The sequence below is a fragment of the Hyperolius riggenbachi genome, chromosome 1 (genome assembly GCF_040937935.1).
Source record: "Hyperolius riggenbachi isolate aHypRig1 chromosome 1, aHypRig1.pri, whole genome shotgun sequence".
In the NCBI taxonomy this organism is placed as follows: domain Eukaryota; kingdom Metazoa; phylum Chordata; class Amphibia; order Anura; family Hyperoliidae; genus Hyperolius; species Hyperolius riggenbachi.
In genome coordinates this window covers 570,627,813-570,653,214 of record NC_090646.1, presented here as the reverse complement: position 1 = coordinate 570,653,214, position 25,402 = coordinate 570,627,813, and the positions used below count along the sequence as shown (strand labels likewise).

The 25,402-nt window shown below is 42.1% G+C and overlaps 1 protein-coding gene across 10 annotated transcripts in view; it reads right to left on the bottom strand.

Annotated features, from left to right (window-relative positions):
• Positions 1–361: 361 nt before the first annotated feature.
• The window catches only part of MEF2C (myocyte enhancer factor 2C), a 369,418-nt gene continuing 344,377 nt past the window's right edge, over positions 362–25,402 (bottom strand). For 4 of the 10 annotated variants that reach the window (XM_068247862.1, XM_068247843.1, XM_068247857.1 and 1 more), the window contains 2 exons: positions 10,147–10,167; positions 362–6,939 (listed from right to left, as the gene is read on the bottom strand). In XM_068247862.1, the coding sequence (XP_068103963.1) occupies positions 6,615–6,939; positions 10,147–10,167 (346 nt within the window). In that variant the 3' untranslated portion in view covers positions 362–6,614. The remainder of the gene's footprint in view (positions 6,940–10,146; positions 10,168–25,402) is intronic. The other 6 variants (XM_068247894.1, XM_068247872.1, XM_068247869.1 and 3 more) reach the window with 3 other exon arrangements.

The following is a 25,402-nucleotide window of genomic DNA, read 5'->3' as shown; positions in this document are numbered from 1 at the left end:
CCCCCATTAGCAGACTTTAACCACTGACCACCACTTTACCATCTCATACACAGCTTTCTATCACCTATTGTGCTATCTCTTAACCCATTAGAATATAAGGCTGACTGGCCAGAGCTCTCTTGCTCCTTTGACTCTCAATGCTGTGTAATGTACATACCGGTATCTCCCATCCCTATGTAAAATCTGAAGTTGATTTGTTCATTGCATCAGCTGTAACCCACCATTATCTTGTATTATTCATGGTTGTATTGTTTATATTAGGTTATTATATCTTCTATTCTGTTGTACAGCGCCACAGAAGATGCTGGCGCTATGTAAACCAATGATAATGATAATAATAAAAAAGCACTAGAGACACCAGTTCACTATGAAAGACAGTCATTTTACTTATTTATCCGCAAAATACAAATTTTACCTTGATACCAGCAGGAGAAACGTCTTCAATTTTTATCCATATATGTTCACTACAGACAGCTGAATACGGTCCCTTAAGATATACAGATGTATTTAACTTTATATAACATCTTGCCATCTAGGGGCGACAAAGTCCAGCTTATGCCGCTGTGAGCCTCTGCTTTTATTGGTTAGAAAGAAACAGTTGATCTCCCTCTTTTACAAACTTTCCATTTAAAATACTAATAGAAATAAACTACAAAATAAAACTCAAATTATACATAAAACCAACTAAAGCAATCCAAGCTTGAACAATATCAGGTTCGACTAGCACAAATTCACATGTAAAAAGTCAGTTAGAGCAGGAATGGATAACTTGTATTTAAAAGACAATGGGTGTTTCATTAAGTGTTCATTTCCGATATCACATTCTTCCAGAAGTCTTGGATTGCTTCATATCTTTGGTTAAAATAGGGGTGATTTACTAAAGTTGTCTGGAGCAAAGTAAGATGAGATCTGGTGAAGTGTAGGAGTCCAAAGTTGTTTACAAAAAGGTCAACCAGGCTTATAATTAGAAAAAATTGCTGTGAAGGATTTGACAGACCTGGTACTGGGCAGGTTAGATCTTTTAAAAAGACCTTGTGAAATATATTCAGCATGTTAATGACTTAGATCTGTCAACCTTCTGCAACTAATTTTCAGCTGTGAAGAGTAGGGATGTGCAGTTACTGAAAGGCAGCAAATTTGATGATAACAGTCTGGTTGTACTGAAAGGCGGAATTCACCACACTGTCATGGGCGTGGCCCATCCAAATAAATGCCATTTGTACAAGTAGCCTACATTGCCACACTGCAAGGACTTCAGAGCTGGTGATAGTTTATCAACAGTGGCAAAGGTGGTTTTTAAAAAAGTGTATTTGGAAAAGCATGTTTTTTTTTTTAATTAAACATGGCTGACCACTCCTACTAAATACAACGTATTGAAGAAACCCAATGATGCAGGAATATTTGTTTCACAAGCATGAGCTGATAACAGATATATTACAATCCCAGTGTTTAAAACATAATAATAAATAAAAATAATTAAAAACAAATCTATTCTCCCCTTATTTAGCCCCAAAAGTTTTAGTAAATTGCCCCCATCGACAATGCCTCAGCTGTACAGCCAGTGTCAAATACTGTCACAGATACAAATATTCCAAAGTCCTTTATTAAAAGCATTCTGGGTAAATAAAAAAAAAGTACACTGTGAAGCTGATGGCCTCACAGCACATGGCACACTCAGAACAAATGAAGTACTCTGTGTTTAGGCAACAGCCTTTATTCAGGTTCAAGTGGCTTATTAATAAAAAATGGAAATAATACATATAATTTAAGTTCCTGAAAGAAACACATGGGAAGAACAACACACATCAGTATTGTTATAATTATGTTAGAGGAAGGGAACAAAAAAGGCAAACAACAAACATACAGTTACCCAAAGGTGACTTTCTTAATAAAGGTTAGACCTCTTTATTACTGTTTACAGTAGCATTATTAGATTGTTTGAGTATATTTTTTTTTTCATTTAATTTTCTGTGATAGCGGAGCATTAAATTATCTCAGCCCGAGTACTGCTGGGGTGTATCTTTTGAAAGCAATAATAATTCCAGAGTGCATAGGTGTCAACCAGGAATTTTAAATCAAAATAAAATTGCCACTGTAATTCTTTTTTAGCAAGAATGTTGCCTAATTTTTGTTTTATTATTGTTATATAGCCCACTTTTAAATGGTAAATGTTAATAACTCTTGAGGCTCTGCCTCAAAAATGCCTTAAATACAAAGGGATTGCAAAAAAAGCAAAACAAGAAAATAGCATTGCCAATAACATTTTGGCAAGGTACGGTTTAGTGAGTTACAAAATTATACTTTACAGAAAGTGACCTCATTGCAAAATTGTGCTTCTCATTTTATTAAATCATATTACCGCTTTTCTTAGAGGTAGGCAAACACTATGCCTCTCCAGTGGAACCACATATCCCAGCATACCCTTGGCTAGCAAGACATCCTAGGTCTTGCAGCTCTACATCAGCCAGAACATTATAGGTTGCCTGTTCCTACTTGACATCCTTTATGGTTTATTCCCAGTGATGGAATCTGAGGGCAGACTGTCATCCATATTGCCATGTACTTTATCTGTCCAGACGCTCCTGTGAAATCTTTTTGCACTACGTTAAGCTTTGCTACAACTGCACTTAGATTTTATGCTGGTTACATGACTAATGATATTTTGCACCGCCATTAAAATGACAAACTTCCTTGACTACAGTGTGCTGTATAAGTTGCTGAGTTGCTAGGTAAACTTCAAATATGGCTATTTATCTTGCATTTTTTTTTTACAATTCCCTAGAAAGAACCCTTCGAAAAGGCAAGTTACTGCTAACAATACTCGTAAGCTCAGATATATTTGCATATCCTGGACACATCAAAATCTAAAGATGGTTTATAATATGGAACACGGTTTCATAGTTGTTAGTGAAATGTATCTAAAGCTGGCCATACACAGAAGTTCGGACTTATTTCCCTTCAAACTATCCAAGTATTCAAACAATCTTTTTTTAACCATCTCATTTTTTTTTTTTGCTATCAATCATGCCTTATTCAGCATTTGCTGTATGAAAATCCCAAAGGTAGGGTACCACATAAGTGCTTCTCTCCATCACTATGCAGAACAACTGGAGGAGGTAAGGATACTGCCATTCTTACAAGACTGCCAAGAGCATGGGCTGCCACTTATGCATTCTGAAATTAAGTCACGAGTCCTCCATATGCTACCCTTACAAGCAAGGAAGCTTGTAAAGACAACTTCAATTAGTAGAAAGTGTTGGAAGCTTAAAGAGACTCAGAGATGAACGTAAGTACAGCTCTGATAATTACCCAGGGCTTCCTCCCGCCCCATAAACACGTCTAAGTCCACGCCGTCGTCCCGCGGTCTGCCACGGTGAGCTCCATTACCAGCTTCAGTCGATGCTAGTCAGGGTCAGTAGAACCGTAACGGAGCTGACCGCGGAGGAAGCCCCGGGTAAGTATTAGAGGTATACTTATGTTTGTCCCTGAGCCTCTTTAACCACTTGAGGACCTAGCCTTTACCCCCCCTTAAGGACCAGCGCTGTATTTTCAGATCTGTGCTGGGTGGGCTCTACAGCCCCCAGCACAGATCAGCTGGCATGCAGAGCGATCAGATCGCCCCCCCTTTTTCCCCCCTAGGGGGATGATGTGCTGGGGGGGTCTGATCGCTTCTGCATGCTGTGGGTGTTGCGGGGGGGGGGCACCTCAAAGCCCCGCTCCGCGGCGAAATTCCCCCCTCCCTCTCCTACCTGCTACCCCTCCGGTGATCGGGGCTGCACAGGACGCTATCTGTCCTGTGCAGCCAGTGACAGGCTGTCCCATGTCACATGGCGGCGATCCCCGGCCGCTGATTGGCCGGGGATTGCCGATCTGCCTTATGGCAGCAGCGCCGTACAATGTAAACAAAGCGGATTATTTCCGCTTGTGTTTACATTTAGCCTGCGAGCCGCGATCGGCGGCCCGCAGGCTATTCACGGAGCCCCCCGCCGTGAATTGACAGGAAGCAGCCGCTCGCGCGAGCGGCTGCTTCCTGATTAATTAGTGTGCAGCCGGCGACGCAATACTGCGTCGCTGGTCCTGCAGCTGCCACTTTGCCGACGCGCGTTATGAGTGCACGGTCGGCAAGTGGTTAAGCTATATTCACACATTCATTTTTTGACACTAAAAACTATTAATATTTTGGTTAAAGTACAGTGTGAGTATAGGTGTCTCCTGAAGCTGGTTGAAACCCCTTCCACAGCTGGCCGAATATGGAAAACCCTTGCATGATGCTACTTCTGATAACCCTTGGATGATACTAGTTCTGATAACATGGTACCTCCTGATCATTTTACTTACTTTCTTCTTTGTAGAACAGAATAGACTCCTTGAGCAGTGTGTCTGTTCTCTTTGGGCCCAATCAAATTAAAATTTTCCCCCTAAAAATTAATTTTATATGTTTTGTTTAAAATAACTTTTCAGCACTTCGTAACTAAAAAACTACCAAAAAGTAGGTTTTAAAAGTACTGTCAACATTATTCTTTTGCTCAGTGGTGGATTAAAAGCATTTTATTGGTAAGATGTGAAATATCCCCAAGGAGAACACTTAGGAAAAGAAGTGAATTGAATCAGGACCCTTGTTCCTAAACTGGCACATTAAATTATCGGGAAAGATGGCTCAATGTGACAGTTATACAAGGTACATATGTAGCTTTAATCTTGTTCAACTGTAGTCTGTATAGTGTATAGTGCCGCCCAGTTCCAGTAGGAAAACAATGGAAAGGAAAATAGCATGCCTGGATTCTGATCTCTTAAGGCTTTTATATGCTTTATGACTATACAAACCTTATGGAGATACCTGAGCTCTCTTAAATGCTTGCGGTTGCAGTCTATTCAATTACTCCATAACAGGTATCAATTAACTCTACAGTGTTCTGCTTCAACCAATGGCTATCAACCTTCTAAGACCATTTATTTCAATAGAGCTGAACTTGCCCAATCTATTTTTTCCTGCAATGGTGGTAACCCAAAGTTGTTGGTAACAATCACGTCTGGTTACTGGTTGCTATTAGTAACTCCAGAATAGGATGAAATGTGTCAGTAGGTTACACAGGCAAGAGTGGATTTTGAATCCACAAAGAGCGTTCTGCTTGGCAAAGATGCAGCTGGCTTTATTGAATCCCTTTACAATAATGTCTGTCCCACACACTGTCCAACTATCTCAGTAGCTTTCAAAATTCATCCTATTATGCAAAGTCCTCATTCCATGTATGGTCAGCTTAAGTCACTGATATATGCTAACCCTTTATCGTATAAAATAAATGGCCTACATGTTCTTATTATTTACAGCAGATGTTGTTTCACCCTTATGAATCCAAACACAGGTTTAATAAAAAAAAAATACTTAGCCTTGGCGGTTATCATTGTGACTAAGCTTAATTTAAAAAAAAATGAATGCAGTTCAACAAAACAGCTACCCACATACAGTATGCTGCAGCACAAGAATGACATGTTCCCTCCCCACTATGAATGAAAAACCCTGCTAGTTCAATGTTTATTTTATATTAGAACGCTGTACACAAGCATGTTAATTTTCACAGATTGTTCTTAAAGAATCTTAATATTATCTCATAGAATTAGAAATACACATAAAAAAGACTCCTACAAAGAGAAAACAGGTATTTCAGTTAGCAAAAGCTTGAAGTTTTTCATGGACGGGGGAGAAATGTTTTTATTTTATTTTAAAAAGAAAAAAGAAAAAAAAGGGTGGGGGTCGGGGGGACTTCATGTATTTTTTTATTTTTTAAATATTTAGCCAAGCTATCAAGGGAAAAAAAAAACACACATTTTGGCTTAAATTACCTACAAAAAGCCACAAATGTTCTGCAAACTTCATTTAACTTTTTTTTATATGAAAATAAGCAAAATGTAATGTACATAATTTATATTTTATATATTAAGTGATGTATACCCAGAAATGAACAACAAAAATAAGTAAACTGCCAAAAACACTGAGAAAAATGACCCTACTTTTGTTCAGATAAGTGCCACTATTTTTTTTATTTACTTTTTTATCTATTTTTTGTATAGCTGTGTGTTTTGGTAGTTTACACTGATTAGGCGGCCCAGCCAATCAATCTACAGTTATCCATCGCCGCCCACTGCTGCTGGGTCTTTCCAAAACTTCTGTACATTTGATCATATGTAGCATAACAGCTGCTTTCTCTCCTAGAAAAAAATTGCCAGCTATGGCAAAAGATTCCTTAATTTTATTTTTGTCTATTTACATGTAAATAACGTTGAACCTGCAACTTAACACTATCTATTGTAACATACATTTTGCAAAGGGAGCACAACAGTGAAAAAGAAGTTAGCTTCAAAATCTATTTTGTACAAGGTTTCTGTTGATAGCTTAAGTGCTAAGCTTGTTCTTCCAGCAGTTTGCTTTACCCCTAGACTGGATCACTGAGGCATTTAAAAGTACTTTTACAAAACAGAGTACCTGACTTTATTTTTTTTTGTTTTTTATTTCCCCACACACGGCACATATAATGTATATCGACCCACCCGCCCTGCCCCATTCCCCTTATGGTATAGCACACACACTGCAAAAAAACAAATATATAATTAAAGTATCATGTTGCCCATCCTTCAGAGAGCCGCATGCGCTTGACTGAGGGGCTTTCTCTTTCGTCTGGCGAAGGTCTGGTGAGTCCAATGGGTGAGTGGAAATCGTTCCGGTGGTCTTCTCGGTCACTTCCGTCGTACGAACTGCTGCAGCTGCTCAGGCTGTCAACAGGGGACCTCCCAGCCTCGTGGCGCGTATGATGATGAGGGTATCCCGAAGGAGTGGTGGTACGGTCTCTAGGAGGAGAAACAGGTTCTGACTTGATGTGGAGGCTTTGAGTAGAAGGCAGGGAGAGATTTGTACTCTGAGATAAGTGAGTGCTAGTGCAAGCTCTGTAGGAGGAAAGGAAACGCGGTTACAGTATGAGGAGGCTAAAAGCGCCTCTAAACTCACTAACACTCTCAAAACAGAACACTTTAAGCAGCAGGGCCAAACATTTGTCACTTATTAATCAATGTTTACTAATGGGGTAGTAAGGAGAGGAGCTAACCAGTGGTCTCTACAATGATCTGATTGGTTCATTTTTCACATTGTTATTTGCTGTAGAAAATGTAATATTTCTGTAGCAGTGATACTGAAGCAACACTGTATAAGGTAACGCTGAATGTCATTTTGCCTTCTTAAAACAGAAGGCATTTGTAATCATTCAGTTTTAAGTGAGCAAGTGTGGTTTCCCATGATGCATCACTTCCGAATATGCAAATCATCATCATGAGTGCATGGCATGGATTGATATAGCATTAGGGATAGGGCTTGGACCAGTACTTGGAATGATCAATATTCTGATCAGTATATAAAATATTTTTTAATAATAATAATAATAATAATATTGCCTTTCATTTATTAAAGCAGTATTATACAAAGCTGGTATTATGTTTTATATTGAAGTGATCCCATGTATACAGTATGTCAGTACAATAATATAACTAATATATAAGGAAGTTTATTCTGTCTTCTGGCCACTTCCTTATCAGCTATGAGCCCCAGTGTTAATTTTATTCTGGGTCCCCCAGCACTGTACACATGATCATCTGGTTCACTGTGATGTTAGGCAATAGACTTTTAATACAGACTTGAGTGTGTCAGCAGAAGTTTCAGTTGTTGTTTTCTACTGTTTGGATTCTGCAGGTACTTATTGTTTAATCCCCCAAAATATGTTTTCTAAAATAACTTTTACTTGCATTTCAGTAGTAGATCTTTAATATTGTAGCAGTCATGCTAAGACTTCTTTAACATGGGAGGCAGAAGGAGGTGAATGCAAGGATCGTCAGCACACCTATCTTCAAAAGCACATAAAATTTATTGTGCCAGTTTCCACAAGATGGACCAACAATTGTTTTGGGGGCCACGCAGGGCCCACATGCCTTGATAAAGGGGGACCCTGCGTGGCCCCCGAAACAATTGTTGGTCCATCTTGTGGAAACTGGCACAATAAATTTTATGTGCTTTTGAAGAATGGTGTGCTGACGATCCTTGCAGTTTGAACTTTGATATGTGACACTGCCTATGTCACGTCGTCAAGCACCCAAAGATAAGTGCATGGTGTGCCGACTTCTCCTTGTGACTTTGTAGAAGGAGGTGAATAGACCACCTGCCAGCTACTTGCATGCTGCAGATGTTTACTACTACTGGAATTGTATCTGTCAATGGATGCAACCATCTTATTTACCAGTATCCTGCTTTGTTTGATCAAGAAGTCTTGCCTAGGTTCTGGATAAGCCAGTATGGGCATGTCCTTTACAGTGCTGAAGGAGTTATAGTCATTATAACTGCACTGGCTGATATCTAAACTTCATGGGAAACACATATTTTAGTTTTGAATGGTGTGGAAAAGGGTTAGAACCTGGTTTGGGGGTTGACCATTGTCACGTGTCCCTATTTATATTTCCCTAGCTTTCTGTCTAGATAAGTGGGGAAATTTCTACAAGAATCACAAATAAAGCACTTTTTATAGAGTTGGGAAGAGTTCGAATCTTTGTCATACTCTACTGATGTCATTCATTACAGTCCATGTGGCCCTCCGTGGCACACATCCCTGAAAAAGCTGCAGGTTAAAAGAGGCGTGAGAGAAAGCAGCTAGAAGAATATCTGTTATATTCCTGATATTCTACTAGTTAATTCAGATAGTAAAATATCTGTAATCTTTACCGATATTTTACTGTGACCTAACCTAACTTTACGCTCACATAGAGCCTTTCCTCTATAACAAACAACAATAACAATAACATTTCTATAGTGCTTTTCTCACATAAGACACAGGACTACCGATGCCTAACCCTAAATAATATCCCCTGGCAATGCCTAACACTAACCAATCTCCCCTGGTGATGCCTAACACTAAGGACTACCCAAGTGAAGCTTAACACTAAGACTCCCCCTTGCTGTACTTAACTGTAAGACCCCCTAGTAATGCCTAACCCTAAGACCCCCCTGGCAGGCCTAACCATAACCCCCAATGACTAACACTAAGGACCCCCGGGTATGCCTAATCCTAAGACCCCCCCTTAGTGGTGACTAACCTTAACTACCCCATGACTAACACTAAACTTCCCCTCCCCAGTGATGCCTAACCCTAAGCCCATCTGGTGGTGACTAATTAACCCCCATATGCCTAACACTAAGGACCCCCCACTAACACCTAACACGGAAGAACCCCCACCCCCCCGTTTCCTAACCCTATCTGCCTCCAGTACATGTCCTGGTAAAATGGGTGCCTAATAAAATAATGGTTGTCCCTAACGCTTACTATTTCATCAGGCGCCCATTTTCTCAGGAGGCAACTTGTGGCCTTTATAACCAGGGCCGGCCCTTGACTTTTTGCCGCCTGAGGCAAAATTAGGAAAAAATCGCCCCCCCGTCCGTGGGTGGGGGGGCCACCGAGCTGGAGGGGTAGCGGGCAGGAAAGGGGGTATTGGGCCTAGCGGTGGGGAGGGGGGTCGGACCCCCCCCTCCCTCGCCTGGGTTCCCCGATCTGCGCTCCCCTCCAGCTTTAAAAAGTGAAATACCAGCTCTATGATTAAGAGGCAACGGGCGGGGATCACCCACCTTTCCCGCGTTCCATCGTGCACTTCACTGACGTCACTTCCTGCAACGCCGTCCACTTACAATACAGTGGGCGGCATTGCAGGAAGTGACGTCAGTGAATCGCACGCTGGAATGCGGAAAAGGTGAGTGATCCCCGCCCGTTGCCTCTTAATCATAGAGCTGGTACTTCACTTTTTAGAGCTGGAGGGGAGCACAGATCGGGGGACCCAGGCGAGGGAGGGGGGGTCTGACCCCCCTCCCCACCGCTAGGCCCAATCCCCCTTTCTGCCCGCTACCCCTCCAGCTCGGCGGGCGGCCCCCCGCACACATAGACAGGCGGATGCCTCCCCCCCAGAAATGCCACCTGAGGCAAATGTTTCACCCCGCCTCATGAGCGGGCCGGCCCTGTTTATAACTATTCCACCCTCTGTGTTCATAATAAACCCCAAAAAACTGCAAGTGCAATGTAATGGGAGCACAGAAATAATAATAACCTACACACAGACATTTCTTACCTCTTTTCCCACCATTCACCACTAAAATAAAAACGAAAAAAAGGAGTGTTGGATTTGGCTTTAATAGGGCACTGTGCATATTGAAATAATCCATTATAATCACGCTATGTGACACTATGTTGCCATGCTATGTGACACTTTACACACTATCACTGCTCCTTACACTGTTCTATTGATTAAGCCCAATAGGGAGCACAGAGTTCTCATTTAGAACTGATTCAAATCTGCCCTTGGCTACTGAAAAAACAGAGACGTGATAAACATGCATGTTCTTTCCACGAGAACTGCTTTTCTAGACTTGTGTGATGTTTGGTCAGCTGCTTAAAATGTGGTGCCAATTTTTTTTTTTCTTTTTTAACTTTAACCACATTTGGGGACAGAAAGCATGTGAACTGCAATATAATACCAGTTATATAAAAGAGCGGCTTTCAACATCTACAGACACGTAAACTCCTCACATCTTATCTCTAAGTGCAAGATACAGCTTTACAAAGACAATAATTCAATAATGATCTGTAATAACTCAAAACAGCCAAGTTTGGATTCCTAAATACAAAAATGCATGATAAATTTGGCTTTAGCCCAGCAGGCACAAACATAGATAAATGTTATCTTACATAGGGTACTGGCACAATCCAAACATTAGTGTTTGCTTAAAATGGATGTCACTATAATATATAGAAATATAGGTGCTGCTGGTGCTCTCCCTTGCATTTATAGGTATGCCCTGACCAAAGTAGTGTCGCCACAGGATAAAAGTATGACGTCCATGGAACCATCTCCATTGAACCATCTCCATGGAACCATCAATATATATATACAGAGAGAGAGAGAGAGAGAGAGAGAGAGTGTGAGAGAGAGAGAGAGAGAGAGAGAGAGAGAGAGAGAGAGAGAGAGAGAGAGAGAGAGAGAGAGAGAGAGAGAGAGAGAGAGAGAGTCAGTCTTATAGTTAAGCCTTGGGGCATTTTTGGTTTGGTTTTGTACTAATTTGGAGCCTTTTCTATATTTGAGAATAGGGAGTGTACTGTGGAGGACTGCAAGAACACAGAGATTAGGTTGGGGTGTGTTCAGGGCCGGGCCGAGGCAGAGGCTGAAAAGGCTCCAGCCTCAGGGCGCAGTGTAGGAGGGGGCGCACAATTCATTCTGCTGTCATTCCCAATTGTGTTTGAAGCAGAAAGAAATAAGAAAAGGGCATACATAGCAGTGACTGCAAGCCAGATAACTAGAGATTAAGGTGTTGGGGATTTTGGGGGCCCTAGGGTGCCTCTTAGTCTAATAGCAATCAGTGTGTGACGGCTGGGGTGGGAGGGATGGAGGGGCGCACTTTGATGTCTCAGCCTCAGGTGCCGGAGGACCTTGTCCCGGCTCTGGGTGTGTTACAGCAAACCTGGAGTGAGATAACACTTTAAAAATAAATAGAGATGGGGCAACACACTTCTCACAAAAGCACTCAGTGCTGCTGTTTTAACTCCCGTTGAGGTGAAATGCACTGCACAGTAACTCACTGTTGTAGTGTGAATGATAAAATGAAAGTCTATGGACCTTCATGTTACTCAGTAAAACGCACTGTATGTGAATGAACCCTAAAGGCGTGAGCCTAGCGTTTACTGAGCAACACCAAATGCCGTTGCAGTAAGTACTTTGCCCCTGAATTTTATCTAAGTTTAACTTTATATTTTAGGAATATATTAATGTTATATTTTGGAATTGCTAAATCATTAAAGAGGAATAGATTATCCGAAGATTACATGGCATGGAGGTTGGCTAGAAAGTAAGGCAGGGTTCACACTTATCATTGTGAAAAACTTTTTTTGCATGAAAATACGTATTTGAATGTGAATTTTCACACGTGTTTTTACCACAGACAATGGGAATATGCTAATATGTTGTGCTAATTTATGCTGCAAGGAATATGTTTTTTTCATTTCATGTCAAAATCTAAGGGACAATGAATAGTATTTCAATAACAAGTTTCCTGTGCCTGGCTCTAAGAGTTCTTGTATAAAAGCCACAAAGTTCCCCGGGCAGTAAAAGTAAGACAAAATATACCCAATACATGGGATACAGACAGCAATAAAACCCCAACACTTTCTAACGATTTTACTACAAATATATATATATATATATATATATATATATATATATATATATATATAGTCATTAAATAATGGGCGCTAGGCTGTTAGGCGTGTGCCATGCTCGCGACCTCGCACATACGGGTGTTACCCCTCCCTGTAACACGCACGCGACACTGACCTATAGGCACGCACATGGATGCGATCCGCGCATGGCCGTGCTCACCCATCCATGGCCGCTGCCCAAAGACTGCCCACGTGCCAAGCATGCATGCCAGGCACAATGGTCACAGGAGGACATAGGACAGGGAAATTATTATATAGGATTTTTTTTTTCTAGGACTTGGGCTTTAAATAACATAAAATTAAGCTGTGGCTATGCAAAGTGTTCACACACAATTTGGCTGCAGAAACACCCTTATCTTCTTAAAGAGGATTCAATGTCCTGCAAATAAATTGGTGTGTGTGTTACATAGCTAAATCTATGCGCAGAATGTCTACTGGAATCAAATTCAAAATTTGGCAACAGTAAATATTATTAGAAGCTACAGATACGCAATTAAATATATAAATATATCCTCAGGCATACCTAATAAATATTCCCAACGCTGTGGCTATTAACATTAACTTTGTTATCTGATTTTATTGACTTGTGTAGTGTAAGCTCAGGCTAACAGAATTTATATCACAATAATTTGTCTACAAGTGCCCCCTGGTGGAAAATACTTTAGTTGCACATTATTATTTTTTTTCCTAATAAAATAATACATTTCTAATATCTTGTAAGGGTTTAAACATTGAGACATGTACAAACAGTGTCTCTTGCCATTATTGAGATATTTATTATTATCTGTGAGGTTTCAGCCTTAATGGAAGTAATAGGACTTTTTGTTTGGGACTTTTAACAGACCAGTAAACCTAAAACATACCTTCACTAAAATATATATTAAAAATAGTATTATAACTCTACTACTCTAACTGAACTTTATTACTTAGGAGCTGATACAGTATGGAGGGAATTTATAGACTGATGTGGTTCAGTGTTATTTGTAGTACGATGTTGTAAGGAATATCAAGGCCTTGTGATTGAAAGGTTTTTGTTTGTTTTGGTGTTATTATTATTATTATTATTAATATTTAGTATTTATATAGTGCTGACATCTTTCGCAGTGCTGCACAAAGTATATACAGTCTTGTCATTAACTGTCCCTCCAAGATGCTCACAATCTAGTTCCTACCATAGTCATATGTCTATTGTGTAGTGTATGTATTGTAGTCTAGGGCCAATTTTTAGGGGGTAAGCTGTATGTTTTTGGGGTGTGGGAGGAAACCAGAGTGCCCAGAGGAAACCCACGTAGACACGGGGAGAACATACGAACTCCTTGCAGATGTTGACCTGGCTGGGATTCGAACCAGGGGACCCAGTGCTGCAAGGCGAGAGCGCTAACCACTACGCCACCATGCTGCTGTTATATAGAATGAGGAAGGAAAATATATGTCTAAATTGACTGAGGAGATTTGCCTCTACTTTTTTTTTTCTCTCAGTGACCGTGACACTGATAATATTCTTCTCAATACAGCAATAAGAATCTCACAGATGTTCTAACACTTACTGATGTTAACAAAAGAGCTATGTGTGTGACCACCAGAGATACTTTACCTCACTTCCTCCACTCAGCGACTCCATTCCTGGGACAGGAAATTACCACAGATTTCCCTAGCACAGTACTCAATACAGGCCATAGCCCTTCTCCACTGTATCCGAAACTAAACATTTTGGTTGGTGTTACATTTTAAAGGTGTCCTATAGTGGTTCCATGCATATGAATCCACTGTTCTAAGTGTTTAATAAAACTCTAGCTATATGAAAAAATCCCACAGGTTGCTCATTTCTGTTACTGATGTCAACATGACCACCCCTCATTCCCTTGCTTGCTCAACCCCAGGACCGAAGGGACCCACACTGGGCTCCAGTTTCTGCATTAGCTCTGGTGGTAATGATCAACTCTATATGTGTTTTCAATAGTGCTAGTCATGAACAAACCACTCCTTACCCTCTGTTTACACCTCCCACCCAGTTTTTGTCCTTGGAAAGATGATTTTGGAGGTCTGCATAATGCCTGTAGTGCTGGGGGAAGGGGGTGTAAAATTTGTACTAAGGCCCATGGCTGTGTAGCTACAGCACTGCAATCTCCCAGTGTAGCTTTTGGAGGGAAACCATGCCAGATCATTATCATTTTCTCCAGGATAAGCAACACAGCTCCTCAAACCATCACCACAGGCATAAATGAGCAGGCCTGATGTAGGCTGGGCCATGCATGAATCACTGTCTATGGATCCTTACGCTGTGTGTGACATGAATGAGCTTATATTATATGAGTACTGGGCAAAAATAAGCAGCTGTCTGCCTAGAAAGATTACCTCTTTGGCTCCCTTTGCTAAATCTGTCATTTAGTTTGGCACTGTTATTGGCCTGAGGAAGCGGACTCTGACCCGCGAAACGCGTTGCCTGTGCTACTAATAAAAACCTTTGTAAAATACAAAGATTTTTTCATCACTGAGGTAAGCTACCTCAAATTTATTTTCCGTTTTTAAACTGCTTTTAGATGCTTTTATTACACCAGGGCGCCTCTTATACCCTTATTGTAGAAAGATTACCTGCACTTCTAACAGATGCTTGTTTCAATAACTATCCACATTTTCAGTTTAGCCATCTCTAAATATCTTCAGCATCTCTTTCATTTCCTCTGATACAGGTTTTATGTTTGCAAGGACATGAAACTCTTCCTAGTGTTTCCTGTTTATATCATGTAAAAAGGAAAACAAAATCTTGCACCGCTCCAAGGTCCTTTATTCTATCAGTCCAATCTTCATACATATACATTCATGTCCATCTTGTAAATATAGAAATGTATTCAAACATACCCTGATGGAGTCCTGGCTGTGGGGCAATGTGGGGTTTCCTGTATATTTAGGCACCACCTAGTGGAGGATGTTTGGACTCTGAAAGAATTGGAGCCCAAGCGTCTAATATGGAGCACATAGGCTTCCCGTCTATGGGTATGTCCGCATGCGTCAAGTGGTACGCGTGCGCGCACCCGATGCGGACGGAGGACTGTGTGTTCCAGCGTGGAACGCATTTCGCTTCCTGTCCGGATATGCGCATGACACGCGTCATACAGTACGCGTGCATGCGGCTGACGTGGACAGGAAGTGATGCGTAGCGGCGTCACGTGCCCGGAACACAGAATTGCCGATGGGTAATATAAAAGTCCCCCAATATGGGATGTTCAACGCGCACGGAGCCTCAGAGGAAGCTCGTTGAGCGAAACGGTCGTCAGGCAGGCCGCTGCCGCCCCACATTGCCCCACAGCCAGGACTCCATCAGGGTATGTTTGAATACATTTCTATATTTACAAGATGGACATGAATGTATATGTATGAAGATTGGACTGATAGAATAAAGGACCTTGGAGCGGTGCAAGATTTTGTTTTCCTTTTTACATGATATATACTGCATCTAATATTCCAATCTGAGCACGCCAAAGGTGGTACCCTATACTCCAGTACCAGTGAGTGAAACCCTCCCTGAAGCAGACGTCCACTGAGCCTGCCACTCATATTCTATTTATACATGTTTCCTGTTTATGTTCCTCACCTCCTTGTCACGCCCCCATGCACGGCAGCGCTCTGTGCATGCACAGGAAAATCACTATTGTGCACGCACAGATTGCTCCCGGCAACGGGAGTGCGACCGAACAGCTTTGAGGGGGTCACCACTGCTCACTGGAGGGTCCCACAAGGATGACTACAGGGGACTGCAAGAAGCCCCAGGAAAGTTAAGCTGTTTTTTCTTTTCCAGGAATATGTAGCCCTTTAAACTTTGCAGCACTGGGTCTCCAGTTCGAATCCCAGCCACATCCCCAAAAACAAATAAGTTAATTGGCTTCCTCCTAAATTGGTCCTAGACTACCATACATACACTACACTATACATACATAAACATATGTCTACGCTAAGGGTTAGACTGTGAGCCCCTCTGAGGAACAGTTAAGTGACAAGACAAGATGGTCAGCACTATATAAATACTAAATAATAATAATAATACTCTGTGCATTGCTGGGGAAGATGTTGGTGCTATATAAATATAAAAAGAATAATAATAGACAATAAGAATATTGAATCGCAACTATTTTTTTCCCTTAACTCAGAGCACATATCTCATGTTTGTTTGAACTGCGGACATTGCTAGCTGGCTTTCTAACATGCTATTTTAGTATAAAAGGCTCCATGAAAGAGTAAATGTGTGTTTTACACATACAGTAATACATCAGTCATACTACCAAATTAACCAAAATTACTTTGCATTGGACCTGTCTCTGTAATTAACTGCAACAACCAAGCGCTTTGAAAACTATACGTTCCGGATACTGGCATTACGTGATGATAACTTTAAATTATCGAGGCACTAAGTAAGTATGGTAAGCTAATTACCGGAAAACACAAAAATGTTGACCAGAAGAATTACAAAGAGCACAGCAGAGTGAAAACCGTGTGTCATTATAGCCTTATTGTCTAGCTTGCACCATGCAATTGAGAAGCACTTAGAGCTCTGCATATGTGCTGTTCTTCTGAAATAGATGCTGTCATGTGCGAAACTGCCTTGACATGTACAAGGTCTTTCTGTAAGCTTACTCTGACCAGGCTTTGTGTAACTTGTCTGCAGTTTGCTTTACTGCCAGCAGTGGGAGCTCTGACCTGACGTATAAATCTACACAAGCTTAAAAGCTTCAGTAGTTTAAAAAAATACCTCACAAATACCTATAGTTTAGCATGAAATGGTTTCATTTTATATAGAAGGTGAGATATGTAATACGCAGCCATTTATTGTGTATTTATATAGCAGACATCTTCCACAGCTTTTTACAGAATACATAGTCAAATCCCTAAACATCCCTCAGAGGAAATCACAACTTGATCTATACCATAGTGATAGTATGAGTTCCATAACATAGTAAATGAACCATAATTGGTACAATTTCTTAACAATTGTTTGCCTTAAAGTACATCTCAACTGAGTGGGATACAGAGGCTGACCTATTTCCTTTTAAACAATGCACATTGCCTGGCTGTCCTGCTGATCCTCTGCCTCTTGTAATTGTAGTTATAGACCCTGAACAAGCATGCAGATCAGGTGCTCTGACTGAGGTCTGACTGGATTACCTGCATGCTTGTTTCAGGTGTGGGATTCAGACACTACTGCAGCCAAAGAGATCAGCAGGGCTTTCAGGCAACTGGTATTGTTTAAAAAGAAATACACTGGAAATTTAGACAAGCCTTTTTCACTGGTGGGATACCTCTGTTATTATACCTCATCACCACATACTCACTAATATTGCTGAGGTTTTCTGTAGGGTCACTTCAAAGTACACCTGCCATGAAAGTATCCTTTTTCTAAAGAATTCCTGGCTGTGGCACTGCTAGACTGGCTTACGATGTAGGAAGAGGAGATTGTCTGACTCTCCCAGTCTGCATCCCTGTGTCAAGGGAGTGACACAACATAAATGTCTGTGTGGGGAGTCAATTGCCTGGAAAACTGTCTGCTGCCATAGTAAGTGTAGGAGACAGCAAATACAGAGCATGAAATTCCAAATAACATATAATCCCTTAATGGGATCCTGTGAATATTCTTCACGTCTGTAGATCACAAAAATATTTTGCAGCCATCCTCCGCTGGAAAGTCTGTGGATGCTCACAAACCAGAGGATTGGCATTACAAACAGGAAACGTTTCTCTCATGACAGATATCCTTTAAAGCACAGCTATAATCTTGCAGCAAACTCGCTGCCAGGGGTTGCCTCCACTAGTTGTGATAAGTAAGTTTAAACTGTAAAAAGCAGCAATAATATATATAACATAATATATATATATATAGTATATGTATTGCAGAGATGGCAGCAGGGCATGGCTGACTCAAACAGTCACAGAACTGATGCACACAGATCAGGGGCATAACTAGAAATCACTGGGCCCCCCTGCAAAACTTGTGATTGGAGGGAAGGGATGTGGGCGGGGACCGGAGCTATAGAGGAGGTGGGGGAGCGGCAGAGACGGACAGATGCAGAGGTAAACAGCTGGCTGCGACGCGCTGTTTGTCGACAGCTCGACGCTTGATTTATGGGGGGCAAGCAGAGCGCAGGGGGCCTGTGGGAAGCACTGTATAGCAACAGGGGCTGGGCAGTATATGCAGACCCAGCCTCTGTGTGCTGATAGCATTCTTAGAACCCACCTCGGGTTCTCTTTAAGGTGCTAGCATGTCACAGCCACTGTCTTACACTAGGAGATACTTATAATGGCTCTGCTCCTCTATACTTAATCTTTGCTTGAGTGTTGATAATATAATGACGGCGCAGAAAGAAAATTTAAAACAGGATGGAGGGAACACTTCAAAAGGGGGGAGGGGCATACTGTAATCAGGGCATACTGTAGCTAGTTTATTATAGTACAGTTGTAAAATTGCAGCTAATATTGCTGATATATGGGGTGACCTGTTAGTATAAAGTGAAGGCAAAATGAAAAATGCAGGTATACAATATAATTGATTGAGCTCCATTTTAAGCATGCCTTAGGTATGGATAGACTAACACTGTAGGATTAAGATAGCAGATGACATTGTTTAAAGAACAACCATCGCAAAAAAATTGTAAAATATAAACATAATAAGATACATAAGATTTATCCAAGAGTAAAATGCACTATTACTTTTTCCAATGTTGCTGTCATTTACATAGCTAGTGAAAATCTGGCAGGTTTTGAACAAGAACATTCCCTCATGGGGTATTATCTGGTATGTCTTTATGTACAAAAGCACTTGCTGAACAACAGTTGCTTGGTTCAGCTGCTGAGATAGTGTGAAAATGAGTAAGGAAACTGACCAGTATCTTTTCATAGATGCTTCCCAGGGATTGCTTTTGGAAAAAAATAAAGTTTATACTAAGAGTCCCCCATGAGAAGATGGACTAGTCCAAAATCTGTCAGCTTTTAAAAACTTACTGTAAGTGACAGAAACATAGGACAAAGGTAAATAATAGTTCATTTTACTCTGAGATAAATTCACAATTTCTATGTAAGTATTTTACATTTTACATTTTTTCCCAATATACTAAGTTTATACTAAGAGTCCCCCATGAGAAGATGGACTAGTCCAAAATCTGTCAGCTTTTAAAAACTTACTGTAAGTGACAGAAACATAGGACAAAGGTAAATAATAGTTCATTTTACTCTGAGATAAATTCACAATTTCTATGTAAGTATTTTACATTTTACATTTTTTCCCAATATACTAAGTTTATACTAAGAGTCCCCCATGAGAAGATGGACTAGTCCAAAATCTGTCAGCTTTTAAAAACTTACTGTAAGTGACAGAAACATAGGACAAAGGTAAATAATAGTTCATTTTACTCTGAGATAAATTCACAATTTCTATGTAAGTATTTTACATTTTTTCCCAATAGCTGTCCTTTAATGAGCAGCCAAACAAAGTGACTTGCGTCAGTTCTGTGCGGATCGGTGTTTTTAGGAATGACTTTGTCACGCTATTAACCATTATCTCAAACATAGCAACTTCCTGTTTCAGGTTTATTGGTCCTTAATATACAAAAGGAACCGGCATAACTTCTAAGACTGAAATAAGGCATTAAACTGAATAAGTAGTGATGCACAGGAGCCTGCTGCATGTATTCTCAAATGGATACAGATTGTAGATGAAATAGAAAAACAAAGATAAAATACAGATAGCACGCGCTGGATATTCCCCAAATTCGTTTATTAATAGTAACCCTAATAGCATAAATTTCAACAAGAAGTTTACACAACACCTCATAGATCATTCACCCACTCATGCTCACCTCTCACACTAAGAAGGGCCCTTCTGAAAACACCTTTTAAAAATAGGCAATGCACGACTCCGTATAAAAAATAATGATAAAATGCTAATCCAACTAGCAAAAAATCTCCTTTAGGCCGTTTCTGGCACTTATAATAACAGTCTCGTTTATCAAGAGTAAAAGACTTCCTTCCAGCAATTTGTGCAGGTATACTCCACTCCAATGTGTGGGCTGTGATACGTAAACAGTTCCTAATCAGCGAGTGTCAGTAGTATCAACAGCGCTTTCAAACAGGATAATGCTCAGATTGGTTATGTATAACTCACGTGTCCCCACATGTGCAAATCCTCGTAAATTGCAAGTGTAGATAGTGTTCCTCCACTCTCCCCACAAGCCGCAACAGATACGGCAGCGGATACAGCAGCGGCGTTAGATCCCTGTCCTCACAACGGCAGGTCCCGTGCAGGGCGCGTCACTTCCGCCAGTAAGACTCTGCGGGCTGCTCCTAGTACTTCCGCCCAAACGGGCTACACTGGGCTTTGCTATACACGGTGACGTCACCTAAGGATCTACGAACTCTCCACATGGGCAGCAGCTGCGCGCTAACTACTTGCCCAGTTCGGATCCTAATAGTCTTGTCGCCCACAGATTTGAACAATAATGCTCCACCTCTACGCGTTTCAGCCACTAAACGGTGGCCTTCGTCAGGAGGGTTTCTCTTTTTGAAGTTAACTTCAAAAAGAGAAACCCTCCTGACGAAGGCCACCGTTTAGTGGAGCATTATTGTTCAAATCTGTGGGCGACAAGACTATTAGGATCCGAACTGGGCAAGTAGTTAGCGCGCAGCTGCTGCCCATGTGGAGAGTTCGTAGATCCTTAGGTGACGTCACCGTGTATAGCAAAGCCCAGTGTAGCCCGTTTGGGCGGAAGTACTAGGAGCAGCCCGCAGAGTCTTACTGGCGGAAGTGACGCGCCCTGCACGGGACCTGCCGTTGTGAGGACAGGGATCTAACGCCGCTGCTGTATCCGCTGCCGTATCTGTTGCGGCTTGTGGGGAGAGTGGAGGAACACTATCTACACTTGCAATTTACGAGGATTTGCACATGTGGGGACACGTGAGTTATACATAACCAATCTGAGCATTATCCTGTTTGAAAGCGCTGTTGATACTACTAGTGGTGCTCAGCAGAGCTCGAATATTCGAGTAGCTCGAATATTCGAGCTCTTTTTCAGCTATTCGAGCTCGGTATTCGAGCTCCGAATAGCTGGAGCTATTCGAATGGGCTATTCGAGAACACTCGAATAGCCCATTCACTATTCGAGCTATTCGAGCAAACCGGCGCTATTCGAGCTCGGTACCGAGCTCGAATAGCGTCATAGCCCAGATTGATGTGCTTAGAGCCAATCAGAGGGCTCCCAGGCCCTCTGACGGCAGCCAATCACAGAGGGGGACCCTGGCCAGCCCCTACCCTATAAATAGCGGCCGCCATGTTCGGGTTTTCCATGCTTGCCTGAGACTTGTACAGAGAGAGATCTGCTCCTTTGTGCTTTGGCTTAGCAAGTGCTCTATTGTGTTCATTTACCTAGCGTTTTTGCTCACCTACACCTGCCATATACACCTGTATTGTTGTTATTTAGATAGACATTGTATTTTAGTTAGTAGCTTGTGTGTTACATTAGAGACAGGCAGCTGCTGCAAGCTTACAGGTTTAGGCCTCAGGGGGGCCTTGCCTCTGTGGGCAGCTGTCCTCTGTTTATTTCTCTCATCATCTATACCAGTATTTCTGCTGTCCTTTACTAATAGTATTGTAGTTATACTGTACTAGGAGTAGGACACTCACTGACTGTCACTGTTTATAGGCTACTAGCTAGCTCCTGCGTGTGTGCACTCACTCACCGTCTGTGTGTACACACACTCTATTTCCTTCTGATTACTGATAGATTATTGTTAGTTGTACTTACTTACTACTTACTCTTACTGTACCCGTAGGGACACTCACTGTCACTGTTCATATAGGCTACTAGCTCCTGCGTGTGCGCACTCACTGTCTGAGTGTACACACACAACACACACTCTATTTCCTTCTGATCGCTGATTGATTATTGTAATTAGTTAGTTCTACTTACTGTTACTACTTACTCTTACTGTACTAGGAGTCTAGGACACTCAGTCACTGTGTTCATAGGCTACTAGCTCCTGCGTGCGTGCACTCACTGTCTGAGTGTACACACACCCACACTCCATTTCCTTCTGATCGCTGATTGATTATTGTTATTAGTTAGTTCTACTTACTGTTACTACTTACTTACTCTTACTGTACTAGGAGTCTAGGACACTCAGTCACTGTGTCCATAGGCTACTAGCTCCTGCGTGCGTGCACTCACTGTCTGAGTGTACACACACCACCCACACTCCATTTCCTTCTGATAGCTGATTGATTATTGTTATTAGTTAGTTCTACTACTTACTGTTACTACTTACTGTACTAGGAGTCTAGGACACTCAGTCACTGTGTCCATAGGCTACTAGCTCCTGCGTGCGTGCACTCACTGTCTGAGTGTACACACACCACCCACACTCCATTTCCTTCTGATCGCTGATTGATTATTGTTATTAGTTAGTTCTACTACTTACTGTTACTACTTACTTACTCTTACTGTACTAGGAGTCTAGGACACCCAGTCACTGTGTCCATAGGCTACTAGCTCCTGCGTGCGTGCACTCACTGTCTGAGTGTACACACACCACCCACACTCCATTTCCTTCTGATCGCTGATTGATTATTGTTATTAGTTAGTTCTACTTACTGTTACTACTTACTCTTACTGTACTAGGAGTCTAGGACACTCAGTCACTGTGTCCATAGGCTACTAGCTCCTGCGTGCGTGCACTCACTGTCTGAGTGTACACACACCACCCACACTCCATTTCCTTCTGATCGCTGATTGATTATTGTTATTAGTTAGTTCTACTACTTACTGTTACTACTTACTGTACTAGGAGTCTAGGACACTCAGTCACTGTGTCCATAGGCTACTAGCTCCTGCGTGCGTGCACTCACTGTCTGAGTGTACACACACCACCCACACTCCATTTCCTTCTGATCGCTGATTGATTATTGTTATTAGTTAGTTCTACTACTTACTGTTACTACTTACTTACTCTTACTGTACTAGGAGTCTAGGACACCCAGTCACTGTGTCCATAGGCTACTAGCTCCTGCGTGCGTGCACTCACTGTCTGAGTGTACACACACCACCCACACTCCATTTCCTTCTGATCGCTGATTGATTATTGTTATTAGTTAGTTCTACTTACTGTTACTACTTACTCTTACTGTACTAGGAGTCTAGGACACTCAGTCACTGTGTCCATAGGCTACTAGCTCCTGCGTGCGTGCACTCACTGTCTGAGTGTACACACACCACCCACACTCCATTTCCTTCTGATCGCTGATTGATTATTGTTATTAGTTAGTTCTACTACTTACTGTTACTACTTACTGTACTAGGAGTCTAGGACACTCAGTCACTGTGTCCATAGGCTACTAGCTCCTGCGTGCGTGCACTCACTGTCTGAGTGTACACACACCACCCACACTCCATTTCCTTCTGATCGCTGATTGATTATTGTTATTAGTTAGTTCTACTACTTACTGTTACTACTTACTTACTCTTACTGTACTAGGAGTCTAGGACACCCAGTCACTGTGTCCATAGGCTACTAGCTCCTGCGTGCGTGCACTCACTGTCTGAGTGTACACACACCACCCACACTCCATTTCCTTCTGATCGCTGATTGATTATTGTTATTAGTTAGTTCTACTACTTACTGTTACTACTTACTGTACTAGGAGTCTAGGACACTCAGTCACTGTGTCCATAGGCTACTAGCTCCTGCGTGCGTGCACTCACTGTCTGAGTGTACACACACCACCCACACTCCATTTCCTTCTGATCGCTGATTGATTATTGTTATTAGTTAGTTCTACTACTTACTGTTACTACTTACTTACTCTTACTGTACTAGGAGTCTAGGACACCCAGTCACTGTGTCCATAGGCTACTAGCTCCTGCGTGCGTGCACTCACTGTCTGAGTGTACACACACCACCCACACTCCATTTCCTTCTGATCGCTGATTGATTATTGTTATTAGTTAGTTCTACTTACTGTTACTACTTACTTACTCTTACTGTACTAGGAGTCTAGGACACTCAGTCACTGTGTCCATAGGCTACTAGCTCCTGCGTGCGTGCACTCACTGTCTGAGTGTACACACACCACCCACACTCCATTTCCTTCTGATCGCTGATTGATTATTGTTATTAGTTAGTTCTACTACTTACTGTTACTACTTACTGTACTAGGAGTCTAGGACACTCAGTCACTGTGTCCATAGGCTACTAGCTCCTGCGTGCGTGCACTCACTGTCTGAGTGTACACACACCACCCACACTCCATTTCCTTCTGATCGCTGATTGATTATTGTTATTAGTTAGTTCTACTTACTGTTACTACTTACTTACTCTTACCGTACTAGGAGTCTAGGACACTCAGTCACTGTGTCCATAGGCTACTAGCTCCTGCGTGCGTGCACTCACTGTCTGAGTGTACACACACTAAATTTACTTGTGATTACTACTACTGATTATTGTAACTGCTAGTTGTACTTCCTGACTGTTAATACTTACTTACTGTACTAGGGGACACTCACTCAGTCACCTCACCAACCAACCCACTCCATTAAAGTACCCCACTTTTCACCCGCCCTTTTACAAAACTTTTGTCTATACGCCCAAAACATTGAAGATGTCTGGAAGTGGCAGCCAGCGCGGTTTGGGCAAGGGGAAGGGCAGCAAGGGAATCAGGAAGAGAGGGAGCAGCATTGTGGCAAGCCGCGGCCGCGGGCGCGCCACCATGCACAGTTCCGCAGCAGCAGCAGCAGCGTCAGTGGCTAACATTCCTCCCATAGCCACTGGCCGTGGACGCCTTGGGCGCCGCCCAGGAGGAGCATCTGCAACTCACGCTGCAGAGACACAGCAGCAGCAGCGTGTAGCACCTGCTCCCATTTTCCTCCAGCCGGGTCGGAAACGTCCCATTGAGGAAAAGGATGCAGACACTGTGGTGCAACTCATGACGGAGGATGAGCAGCCCGCCATCAGCTCTGCATCCGAGGCCTCCACCCTCACCACCACCACCACCACCACCCCTGTTCGCAGCAGCCGCCCAGCAGGGTCTGGGGAGGAGGCCAGTTCACCGTCAGTCGCCGACCTCTCATTCAGCACTCTTTTGA